We start from the raw sequence: 12,564 nt of genomic DNA, 5'->3' as shown, positions 1-12,564 counted from the left end.
AACATCCCCTGTAAAAAATACAATGTATTCCGTGAGTAAACCATGACTATATTTTTTTGTTTTATTTTTTTCAAGAAAAGCACCAGAATCTGTATTGTTAAGTGATCTAAAACACACAGCATTTTCCCCCAACACTTGCAGATTCTTCCGAGAAGTTCAGTGCGCCCACGCCGGTAAAACTGAGTTTCCCTCAGTCCTAGCTGCTTGTGCAATAGCAAGTCAGAGGCACAACTTCTTTGAGCATCCTGCTCAAGAACAGCACCAAGGATGCACTTGTTCATCTCAACGGGACTTAAGCATTTGCCTAGTGTTAGGAGCGTGCTTAAGGGCTTTTCAGAAAAGGACTGAACCTAAACTCATATTATACCACATAAATTCTTCCATAAACTAGACAGTATTGGTAACAACAGTCACCTGTAAAAGCATAGGAGTGTTTCCCTTGCTCATTCCCAGCAGGAGGCTGCACAGACGCTGCATCATCTCCCTTCTCTCAGCTCTTTGTTCTTTTGAGCGGTGCCTGCTCAGCCCAAACACCTTCCCGAGGCCAAAACAAAGTTCAGCCCCGTGGGAGTTTCCTTCCTTACACTCCCCTCACCATGCTGAAAAACTACAAAAAAGGATAAACAAGAGTCAAGTATAAATTCAACTGGTTCCCAGCTAAAGAAATTCAAGTTCCCCCGCTCCAGGACTGGCAGCTTTTCCATGCTAGACCTGTGCTGCAGGCTCTGCACCGGGCCCAGGTGTCCCTTGGTGGGACCTAAAAGCCAAGGCCACCTCCCGAAGCGGTGGCCCTTGCAAAGGCAGCCGTGCGTGCGGGCAGCTTCGTACCCGGCCAACGCGCGAGGCGGCCTGCGGCTCCGCACGGATGGGACCAGCCTGTCCCGCGGAGGCTGCGCGGGCCCCGGGCAGCCGAAGGAAGGTAAAAAACACTTGAACTTGGCTAAAAACCTCCCTGCCTGGTGCTGCCGCGGAGCTGCCGGCCAGGAGCACGTAGCGCATCTGCACGGGCGGACCACGCACAGCAGCATCTCCTCCAGGCAGGGCCTCTCCAAGCAAAACTAACTTGTTCAGACACCAAACGGCTGAAAAACTATAAATTAAAAACTATAAAGGGAATGGGGTTGATTTCTCTAAGGAAAGAAAAATAAAACCTTTTACTTTCCAGAGTCTACCCATCAACCCAACTGTTCACCAAGCTCCGGAGCACGGACAAAACTGGACCGTGCACCAGGAGCTGGTGTCTGTGCACGGGAGGTGTCCTCAGCGTGTGCCCCGCGCTCCCCCCGCCGCCACGAGCTCCCCTTCCCGTGGTCCTGCCCGCGGGAAGACGCAGGCAGAGAGCAGGGAGCTGCCGTGCAGGGCTCGAGCCACGGCAGCGACGCGGGGCCGGCGGAGGCGACTTTGAACCTGCCACCAGTGGCACCTGGAACGCATGTGCACAGGGACCGGCCGGAAAACTCACCTGGCTGCCTTTGAGTTCAAAGCCAACTGATTAGATAAGCTGTGTGAATTCTTACGCAGAGCTGAATGCCTGCATTGAATTTATCTTAATTCCTGTTGGAAGCAAATAAACGTGCCCACAAAGATTTGAAATATTTAATTGATGTAGCTACATTACTAATTGAAACAAGGCCTCCCTGTCCCAAACAAACCGTACACAAAACCATCAAGCCTGCCTGCTGTCACTCTGCAAATTCTTCCGCAAACGCTCGATGGGCCAAGCGGGGAGCGAGAGCCGCGGAGCCCCGGGCCAGGCTGCAAAGCGTGAGCCCGGGAAGACCTGGGCTTTGGAAAGGGCAGTGCGGGGCAGCGCTTCCCGCGCACTCCACGGATGCGCCGCGCGCTCCAGAACGCCCCCAGATGCCCCACGGGGACCCCGTGCGCGGGGCTGCCCGCCGGGACGGGAGCAGCTGCAGCGCGACAACCTTGGCGCGACAGGAATCCGCGGGGCCGCGCGCTGGCCGCGCTCCCTGCGGCGCCCGCGTGCCTCCTCCCCCGCACGGCCGCTCCCCGCGCGGGCGCCGCGCAAACATCCTGGTGAGCACGAGCGGTGCCGTCCCGGCCCGGGGCTGTCCCGACCCGGGGCTATCCCGACCGCGTCCTGCGCCGCGGCGGCCCTGGGGCGGCTGGCGGAGCCCAAACCTCCGTCCTCTCCCGCGGCATGGGCCTGCCGCCCGCAGCGCGAGGCGCTGGGCAGGACTCGGGCAGGCAGCACAGACTCCGCGAGCCCGGCGGGGAGTCGCACAGCATCAAACCTTAAGAACTTTTATCTACAAATTCCGGTGCTCACGCCAAAAGCCATCTAAGAAAACCGCACCGTTTCACAAGAGGGAAGTGGCATAAATGGACCTTGCTGTGGGGTGGCACGCAAACCGAACGCCCGGCCTCTCTGCCACAGCAGTCACAGTCACACGGGGGGGTCTCCTCCGAGAGCTCTGCATGGAGGAAGGAACAAACAAAAAGTAAACTCAAAAAGTGGCAACAGGAACTCAAGAAAACACAGTATTGGCCAAATGAAGAAGGTCCAACATCTGAAAAGCTGGAATGGGGAAGAAGTGGTTGTTGGGCCTGGAGGCTGTGCCAGGCGAGGGGCAGTCAGCTCTTGGTGCCAGGGAAGGCACCTGAGGACCCTCCTCCTGGGCAGCTCCTGAGGATTTTGTTCCATTGCCAAAGCAAGGGCAGCTCAAAGGCTGCCCAAAACACCAGACCCCGGCACCAAATGTGCCCGAGGAGCCTTAAAGAAATGACCAGAGGCCTACGGGGCTAACAACATACAAAGAACATTGCACACCATGGCCGCAGAGCAGCGGCACAGCAGCTGTGAGGCCACTCGGTTTCTGGACAAGAATGTAAATACAAGAAGAGAAATGATTCTGGAGGGGCCTGAGAAGACCCTCACAACCCCCGCACGGGCAGAGGTGCAGGTTGTGAGGGCGGGTGATGCAGTCACCTCCTCTGCTCTTCTCCTTGGAGGGAGGCTCCTGCTCACGTGCTTCCGTTGCATGATGCAAAGACCATCTCCACATAATCACCACAGGCACACTGAAGGGATTATGTGACCACGGTCCTATCAAAGACTCTCCTCTACCAGTAAAGACAGTGCTTGGAGCTTCCTCTGTCCCTTCCCTGTCTCCTCTTATCACTGGCGGCTGAGAGCAAAGTGATCGCAGAGCAGGAGCAAGGCATCGAACCGCTGGAGCCGCTGCAGAGCTTGGGCCAGGACAGGAATGGTGACGGTGTCTCCTGAGTAGGCGAAGTGGGTGACGAGCTGCTCAAAACCAGATATCCTTCCCAACAGCTGGGGGGTGACTCCCAGCTCCAGTGCCACGTGGCTGAAATTCTTCACCCCGTTCAAGGAAGGGTCTAGCAAGAAGGCAAGCGACTGCACCAAGGAATGGGGCAGCTCTGCTACTGGGAGACCTGGGGGCAGCACAGCAAAGTGTGGTTAGAAATCAACTTATCCAGCTGGGATAATAAACCGAGCAGCTGCGACAGAGCCCCCGTCCCTGCCCTCGCCCAGTGGGTGAAACACATTCTGCCATGGCAAGTATCTCCACTGCTACCTTCAGAGCCTAGCAACATGGAGCTGTTCCCAGGCCTGCGGATGATGGCAACAACTAAGAGCCAAGCATCCCTCCACCACCCACCCATGGGCCCTTCCAGCTTGTGTCACAGAAACCTCTGTGAAGACTGGCTCCCCAGCACGGGAAGGAGCTCCTCCAGAGGCCCACCATGGAGCTTGCCTCCCGCAGATACCCCAAGGACCTGATGAAACAGATGGGTCTGGAAAGACACTTACCCTTGGTAGTGCTGCTGATCTGAGTCACAAGGCTCTGGGCATCATTCACCTGGCAAAATAAAGACCTCGAGTTGGAGACCATCTGATGAGCAACAACTCAGATTGCCAGCGATCCTAGGACCTTCTCAGAAGTATAAAGGACACTTGTCTGCTGAGCGTTACCATCTCGGCTAACAACCTCCTCCAGGGCCTCCTAGCAAACTGCTTCCATAAATCATGACTTGGAGCTATGCTGTTAAATGAGGTTCAGAAAATGCTGGTGAACAAAGGCATTTATGTTAGTCATTTGGGTCATTTCAAAGTGGCTGATACAGAACAGGAGTCACAGCCTTGTAGTGCCAGGACAGTGCTCTAGATGGGCAGGAGTACAAGAATCTCTCAAGAGCACACCAGTTACTCATATCCAGAATATGTCTGTGCTATGTATTCAATAAACTGACTCGAGTATCTGAATGGGACTGCTCTGAGTGCTGTAGCCTTATGCCACCTTTAGTGCCCGGTCACAGCCACATCACACACAAAAAAAACCCCAAACAATCAAAATATAAAACTGTTCACCAATAAAAACACAATTCTTTTATTCAGGCAGACATTCTGCGGGATGACCCACAGAAAATGAGCCTGACCTGCTCCCAAACACACCAGTGAACATGTGGCTAATCGCTCTGCTAGTTATCAGTCCTAGGTATCATCTTCCCTTACTACGAGCCTTCATCCCTGCTCTGCCTGCAGCTCCAGCCTCCTGTGTAGGAGTTGGCCAGCAGCTTCCGAGAGGACGAGAGACTGCAGGAACTTACGGACTGCTCCCTCCTTTCAGCAGTGGGGCTCAGGAAGGCTGAGGCTCTTGTCGGGTCCGTGAGTCCGTTCCTCGCCTCTCGTGCTCCGCCGTGGTTCTCTTTGGGCATTCTCCGCGCCGCCCGGCTCACGGCATCCTCCGACCTCTCGCTGCCCACGAAGTCTGTCTGGGTGGAGAACTTCTGCAGGTCGAGCTCCGTGCACTCCACCGGCGCGTGGGGCCACTTGTGCTGCATCTCCGAGGCGCACGAGGAGAGCGGGGCCACCTCCGGCACCGCGGCCGGGCCCGGCCGGGCCTCGCAGGGAGGCAGGGGCCCCGCCACGCAGTCGCTGCAGCCTGAGTTCCTGATGAGGGGCTGAGTCTCCAGGACGCTCCTCACCAGTTGGGCCTTGGGAGCGGTGCCCAGGGCTGTCACCTGCGTCAATTCCAGCTCCGGCTGCAGAGCTGGCAGTTGCAGACCAACGGCTTCTCCATCCGAAATGAACTGAACTGCTTCCACCGGGCCTGAAAGCAAACACCTTTGCAGCTCAGGAACGTTTGGGTTCCCCTTCCTCCGCTTCACTTGCCCCTTTTCAGAGGTCTCCCAGCCCATCCCCTACGTCTCATCTCCCCACACAGGGACAAAGGGCCCTCTCTAAGTGGCCAGAGTTTCATTGCAGCCTCCCACTGCTGGACAATCAATGCTCACACCTTTCCCTAAGCCCAGTCAGACTCACTCCTAGGGCTACAGCAACAGCAGGTGTTGACTGGAACTAGATGCAAAGCTACTAGACAGATGGATTTCCACTGCTGGCACAAAATCTGTCAAAAACTGTTAGAAGTTTCAAAATGTTGCACCTTTCCTGGGCGTTTTGCAGTGGAACTCGGGGGGATTTCTTGGCACAGAGGCCCCATAGAAGACCCCTGATGGCACCGAGTTCTGTGGTGCCATCACACCGAGTTCTGCGCTAAAGAGGGGTCACAGCAGGGCTGAATCTAGAAGGAACTGGCATTGCGAGAAAATGCAACATTTTGGTAGAACTTTGATACCTTCCAGCTCCTTCCTTCCTAACAGAAACTCAACATATCTCAGGACTGTGTGGGCTAGAGCCAGGCATGACTCCTCCTTCGCCCTCTACAACCATCCCCTAAGAAGGGCAGTTACCTTCTGCCTGCCTGTAGCAGGGGCTCAGGTTCTTCACGCCCAGGCAGCAGGGACCAGACATCTGTTCTTCGCACAGAAATCTGCCGGGCGCAGCTGAGCCGGGGAACATCGCTCGCTGGCTCGAGAAGTTCTGCGTCCTTAGGAACACTTGGAAGATAGAGAAGAACCAGTCTGAGCGAAGGCTTGGCTTATTTCCCTAGAATGGCCTCAGTTATGTGGTATGTCTGCCTGCAAGGAGCCGGGGAAGCCGGCACGCTGGTGTTCTGCTTGAGGGATGCCAGTGTACCCCAGCCCTCCTATCAAGCACATCCCTCCTTTGCCTTGGCAATTCCTGCTGCTCTGGTCCTGCCCTGCCAAAAGCTTCATACTCAGTCTGCCCTTAAGAAACTCTAGGAAGGGAAAAATGCCAATTTTGCTAGTGAAAGCATGGCACGGTCTCCTACCAATTATAGTACAAGGGAGGAGAAAGGCTCTCTCATGCCAGAAAAATGAAGAGAGAGACCCCCATAGATGGAAAAGGCATGATGAGGTATTTATCCTCTGTGAGCAGAGGAAGATTTGTTTCACTCCGTGCTTCAGCTAAAGCAGTGCTAAAGGCAATGCTCTACACAACGAGGGAAGAGTGAAGAAGGTGTAAGCAGGAGAAGGCAAAGGATGAAGGAACAGAGGAGTATTGAACACACTGACTCACCTCGCTGACACTGGCTCTTCCAAAACCGTTTGCAGTAGATGATGGAGAGTGCCAGAAGTACCAGTACGATGATGACCAGGGCACTGCTGGTCAGTGCAAGAAGGGCTGTGTCTTGTGGTGGTACAGTGGGAACCGCTACCTTCACCAGGTTTATTCTAGACCGACCTGCAAACACACCAGTCACAAAACACTGGAACTTCTTCCTGACACATCAGGCCACTCCTCTCCCTGCCCTTTCTTCTTTATGTATAAGGAATACGCTTCCTCCAGCATGTCTCCACAGGGCAGTGTTTTGGTGTTTGCACCAGCTAATTAAGCTGGTGAGGCCAATGAGGAAAACCAGTCAAAGAACAGTGCAAATGCACGTTCGAGGTTGTGTCTGTCCTTGAAGCAGCCACGGCCAGCAACGGATGCTGAGTGAACCCGCACCATGAACCTGCGCCAGGAAGTCCTCACCGCCCCGGGCCCCGCGAGCAGCTCGGCGCCCTGCGGGCGCTCAGAGCCCCGGCTACCTACACTGCGGCTCGGAGGAGGGCGTCTGCTTGGTGCAAGGGATGCACTCCCAGTCGAGCTGCCCGCTGATCCGGGCCTTTCGGTAGAACCTGCCAACGAAGCACAGAGCATGTCAGCGCGAGGGACCCATCGGCCCTGTCAGCCCGAGGGACCCACCAGCTCCGTCAGCCCAGTGGCTCCAGAGCTGCCCGGCTTAAAGCCCGGCCCAGCGCTGCTTGGAAAAGCCCGCTGCTTCATTTGCCAGGAGGCAGCTCAGAGAAAACTGATCCACCCGCCCTGGTGCACAGCATGCTGAGAAGCTGCAAAGCACAATGTCCATTTCAAATGCTGGCCAAATTCAGACCTACTTTTTCATAGCTATAACCACCTCTGCCAGGAATCACTTTGGGACAGCTCCATGTCTTGCTGGACGAGGCTGGTAGTGACCAACAACTCCACAAAGTCATAGAACTCCAGCCAGCAAGTGTGGCTGAGCAGAGACCCAAGTACCCCGGGCTCTGACATTCATCCCTTTGCCACAAAACTCATCCCTCGTCAGTTATGGTCTACAGCTCCATGGCATGTCACAGGCCAACACTACCATACTCATTCAGTAACTTTCTAAAAAAATAACATAAAATGAACAGGCACAGAAAGCACAGCTACCTCCATACAACTGCTTGACCACAGCAACTCATTTTTCTAGGCTTGGTCTCCATTGCCCTCCTTGGAGGCTAGCAGTAGCAGCAGTTCACACACATTTCCTGGGCCTTAGCCATCCTGGTGTCCACAGTCATAATTTAGGCCTGGAAGGAATATTCCTTCATTGCTCATTTATAGGAGCTCTCAGGTTGTCTTCTTCAGAGGTAGAAGGGGGGCATTTGATGGGTGAGATTTGCCTGTCATTAGCAGAGTCTGCAGAGGACAACTGAGGACCGCCCAGCTCCTGAATGCCACACGACAAGTGGCCTGGGCCAAGCGCCCGCTCTGCCCAGCAACCCACTCGCTCCCGCCCGCCGCAACGCGTGCCGAGAGCCACTCACCCCGGCAGGCATTCCCCGCACACAGCATTGGCTGTCGCCGTGCAGTTGGATTTCTGGACACGATTGATGAGGGTGCAAGACAGACAGGGTTTGCAGCCGTGATGTCCCCAGCTGTCCTTAAACTTCCTGGGAGGGCAAGCAACGCACTGTGCATCGCCCCCGCCACCATCACCGCAATCCTGCAGGACACAAGGTCGGGTTCATGGTGGGGTGGAAGTCACTTCAGGTCCCAAAGTGACAGAGAGGGAAATGACATTCCTGCCTTGGGGGCAAGCAGTGAAAGGAGGAGGCTCCTGGGCATCCTACTGAAGTCCCTCCTTGCTTGTTCCATCCACCCGCTCACCCTCCTACCCAGTGCCCACCATGGTGATGGGCAGAGCTGCCCGTCTACTCTTGCTACCAAGCCTGCTCTGCTGGAAACACTGGGGTCTAAGATTGTCTTTCCTAATGAAGCTTAGCAGATAATCCATCTAACACCACGACAGCCTTGGTGCTTGATGATTTCTGTCCCTTATGGCACAGGAAAATTACCTTGGAAAGCTCCTGACCAGGCATACAGGTCCTGCACAGGACGCACTTCCTGTGCTCATCCAAATACTCATTCTCTTGGCAGTTCATTGGGGCTGGAGAGGTGCCGGGAGCCTGGGGGAGGCAGGAAGAAAAAGCAAAGAGGTTAGGGCAAGTCTCAATGCTCAAATCCAGCAGCATGCCCTTTTCTGGAAGAAAGTTTCCGCCTTCGCTAGGACTTTAGCCCGGATTTCTTACACATCAGGAATGTGGCTCTGGCAGGAGCAGCACACACCAAGGGCTGAGGAAGAGGAGGGGGGCTCCTTGGCAGGCTGCAGATGGATGTCTGTCCCTGCTGCCCAGAGCAGCCTTTAGCAGGGAGCCGACAACATTTCATTTGCCAAGATTAAGCAGGACACACCGATTAACTGAGCCACTTGTCTGGCAGGAAATCAATGAATTCTGCTAGTTCCGACTGTATTGCTGGATGCCCCGGACTAGCAGGGGAGAAGCTCAGCCTCGGCCCGGGGATTGGGCGGATGAGCAGGGTCAGTCCAGCTGCTGCACTCTGGTGCTGGCGGGGATCGGTGCCCCGCTCCGTCCTCGTGTCCAGCCCCGCTGCTCCTGCTCCCACTCGGCAGCTTCCAGCTTCTCTGAGGACTCATTTCCAGCCATGCCAGCGGACGAGCAGAACAAACACCCCTCTCCCTGCCAGGTACCACCCACGGCCTTTCCAGGTGAACTAAGGGCTCAGCTGAGACCAGAGGCAGAGCCCCCCGAGCCACAGCTCCCACCTTCCCACTCACGGCTCACTGGAGAACACAGGACTTGGTTCCCAACAGAGAACAGCTCAAACCCCAGCTACAAAAACCCAATTTATATCAACTTTGGGGACTGTTGACTCATTTCTGTCTGCTGGGTAGGCTCCAGCCTCGATGACAGAAGCAATACACCCCCCTTGCCCTCTAGCTGGCTTGCAAACACTCCGCAGGAGAGCGGAGCACTTGGAAATGCTCCTTTCAAGGACACTCCGCGTGGGGGTATGAAACACCTGGGGAAACTCATCCCTTGGCGCCCTGGGGCCTCCCTGGAGAGGAGCGGGGCGGGATGAGGGGTTCCCCGGACGTCTCCAGCCCCGTGGCAGGAAGCCAAGGCTGCAGCTCCGGAGCTGCACGCTCCCTGCGTCCGCCCGCTCACCACATCCCGACGGCTCCGAACGGCACCCGCACCCCCATCCCTGCGCCCTCCGCCCGCCCTCCCGCCCGGCGGCCTCTGCGAGTGGGTGTTGGGACGGGCTGGCCGGCCCGCGAGCAGGATGCATTCGACATGACGTCTCCCCGGATAAGCAGGGAAAGTGAGTCACCCACCGCTGCGGTCCGTGCTCGGCTGGCGCCCATTCGCTGCGAGGAAGGCAGCGAAAGGCGGCCAGGGCTGGACGTGAAGACATACGGCGATGAGGAGCTCAGGGGGCTAAATTTATCCCGCAAGCATCTCAGGAGGGACGTGATCACAGCCTATAAATAGCATAAGGACTACTGACACTATAGAATAAATAAAGGAAATTTGTCAGCACCTCAGAAGGTGGCAAGCAGGGAGCTATGTGCCAGTGTCAAGGCAGAAACATTCGGGACTAGTGTTAGGGACCAGCTGGAGGACAAACATAGAGGAAGAAGAAAGGGAGGGAGAGAGGCACCTTCAGGGAGGACACGACTGCTCCCGAGGTTGGATGAGGTGCCGAGCCCAGACAGGACCCGCCTGCATCCCGGTCCCCATCCGCCCCCAGGGGCCTTTGCCCTCTGCGGAGGACACGGCTCTGCTGATGCTGCTGGTCTGCAGTTGGAGGTTCAGTTTAGGCTAGTTCTTCTTTCCAAAAGAGGAATGAAATAACATGGCAGGCAACAGAAAAGGAGCCAACGCCTTGGAAATCTGAGAGCAACAGGGTCCCGATTTGCGTCTGGATGCTGCCTTGGCCCATGAGTCACAGAGAGGGGAAGTCCTAGGTGAACCTGCCCTGACACAACGCTCAGCCCCTGGTCTCTCCCCCATTGGTATTACCCAGCTTAAAGCCGTTTCCCAAAGGCAAAGTGACACTCCAAAGGAGGAAATAACGGGGCAGGCTGGAGGAGCCGCGCGCCGGGACGCTGGGTGGCCTCGCACCACGACGGGCCAGCAGACCCGCGACGTGGCTGCGATTCCTCAAGGTGCGACACAGCGGCAGCTCCGCCAAGCGCCTGGCACGAGATCCAAAGCTTTTCTTGCTGTTGATCCATACCAGAGCCGAGACACCGAGCCTGGAAGCGCGGCACCCGTAAAGCCGCCAGTGGAGAGCAGCAGCAGGTCTGTGAATGACCTCAGCAACAGTCCTGCTTAGCAGAGAGCAAAACCTCAACCCAAACCTATCCCCACTCCAGGACCAGGCTGCACCTTGCATCCAAGTCACAGGTTCCATTTGCCAAAGGAGGACCCAAACATGGCTGGTACCAACCTGCTCGGAAGGTAGAGCGGAGCAACAAGCACAGGCCCTGCTCCCAGAAACATAAACCTTCCCACCTTGCAAAAGCTGTAATTCATTAGAAGTCACCTCTTCGAGTCACCTTCACAGCCTTCCTGGGCCAGCGTGGGGGCCAGGAGAGCATTGCGCGACCCCGCCGCACGTCACAGGGAGCGCGGGCTGCGAGCGAGCGTGCAACGAAACGCGGCTCGGCCGAGGAGCCCTGCGGGCCTGCAGCTCCTGTGCTGCCTCCTTGCCACGGGGAGTTCATTTCCTGGGAATTCCAGCACCCGTGTGCCCAGCAGCGCCCTCCCAGTGGGCACTGCGCTCTCCTCGCGCACAGCCAGGCTCTGCGGGATATGGAGTTACCTTCCCCGGGAAGCATCGACCTGGAGCGCAGCGGGACCTGCCCATCCCCGCAGGAGCGGCAGGCACCGTCATGCACCGTGGCGGGACGAGCAACAGCAGACAGGCAGCGAGCAGCTTCATCGGAGGAGGAACTGCAGCGAGCAGCCAGCGTACGGAACTAGGAACCGGTTGTGAACCGAGCTGAAAATGCGATGGAGGACAGAAATCCCAGGCACCAGCGTGGGAAACGCACCGGCTCCAGCCCGTCCATCCATGATCCCTATTTGAGGACCCACTGTGCTGCCCTTGAGCACTTTGCAAGGCCCCATTGCCCCGTGCATCCCAGAGGGATGGATCCTGCTGCTGCTCTGGAGGCCTCTGGGCAGGTGAAGGATGGCTTGGAGGCGGGAAGGGCTGGGACACAAACAATGCCAAGAGGAGGCAAAGGTGAACGCGAGTAGGGCAGCGGCCAGGCTTGTGTCCGGCTCTGTTCATGTCCCACTTTGTGTGCACTGGGGCCAAAACTAGGGAGTTTGGTGAACTTTTTGGTACTGATAACAACTTATAACAACCATATATAACAAACTTTTATTGAAAAGGTTCCATTTTTATGTTCCCCCTTACATTCTTCCAAACTGTTGCTCCCTCTTTTACATCAACTCAGAGCACCTGGAAAGGGCTTTTCCTCAAGTGCTACTGTTGCCCTAAGCACATTCCCAAAGATGGGAAAAGCGTCATTTGGGTGAGGAGCAAGTCTTGGACAGGACAGCACGGCTGGGCCAGGCCTCACGCAGCGCTGCCCAAACGTCTCCCCAGGTGTGCAGGCCAACACACAACCTGCTCCTGCATTTCCAGGGACAGGACACACCACTACCCACCACTGACTATCCTGGGAACCCCTCCCTGCACAGAAGGCACCCTGGGAGCAGCAAACCCATCCCGGAGCCCAGCTCGCCCTGGCACTAGGCTGTGCTCTCCACCGAAGCATGGGCGCAAGGCCGGCACATGGGATCCCCCGGCAGGACAACGTGCGCGGTGCCGCGGGCTCTGCTCACCGCGCCCCTGCGTCCCGCACATCCTGGGCACATGCTGTGACCCACGCAGGCTCCAGGCAGGGCCCACGCAGCGGGGGGCGCAGGGACGAGGCGCCGCTGTGGACCCCGAGCTGGGGCCGGTGCGGCCACGTGCGGGGGCTGCGTGGGCGGCTCGTGGCTGCGCGGCACGCGGGGCAGGGCGCGGGCTCCGCCGCGGCA

The 12,564-nt window shown here is 56.8% G+C and overlaps 1 protein-coding gene across 1 annotated transcript; it reads right to left on the bottom strand.

The window, feature by feature from the left end:
* Window positions 1–2,202: 2,202 nt before the first annotated feature.
* EDA2R (ectodysplasin A2 receptor) lies at window positions 2,203–8,596 on the bottom strand. Its single transcript, XM_026054670.1, has 8 exons — window positions 8,497–8,596; window positions 7,966–8,144; window positions 6,947–7,032; window positions 6,431–6,595; window positions 5,740–5,886; window positions 4,597–5,099; window positions 3,800–3,848; window positions 2,203–3,420 (listed from the first exon to the last, which is right to left on the bottom strand). The coding sequence occupies exons 1-8, from the start codon at window positions 8,581–8,583 to the stop codon at window positions 3,140–3,142; spliced, it is 1,497 nt and encodes a 498-aa protein (XP_025910455.1). The 5' UTR covers window positions 8,584–8,596; the 3' UTR covers window positions 2,203–3,139.
* Window positions 8,597–12,564: the final 3,968 nt, after the last annotated feature.

The sequence above is a fragment of the Nothoprocta perdicaria genome, unplaced genomic scaffold (assembly GCF_003342845.1).
Source record: "Nothoprocta perdicaria isolate Ctin4 unplaced genomic scaffold, notPer1 scaffold_124, whole genome shotgun sequence".
NCBI classification, from domain to species: domain Eukaryota; kingdom Metazoa; phylum Chordata; class Aves; order Tinamiformes; family Tinamidae; genus Nothoprocta; species Nothoprocta perdicaria.
Note: the sequence above shows the minus strand (reverse complement) of the source record. Positions and strands in the feature narration are given on the sequence as shown.

Bases quoted from the DNA above. Each gene is read 5' to 3' on its own strand.
- EDA2R (XM_026054670.1), bottom strand. From the start codon at position 8,583: ATGAACTGCCAAGAGAATGAGTATTTGGATGAGCACAGGAAGTGCGTC. The intron at 8,145-8,496 runs GTAATTTTCCTG...TGTGTCCTGCAG, and splicing joins CTGGTCAGGAGCTTTCCAAG to GATTGCGGTGATGGTGGCGG. The intron at 7,033-7,965 runs GTGAGTGGCTCT...CTTCGTTGGCAG, and splicing joins TGCGGGGAATGCCTGCCGGG to GTTCTACCGAAAGGCCCGGA.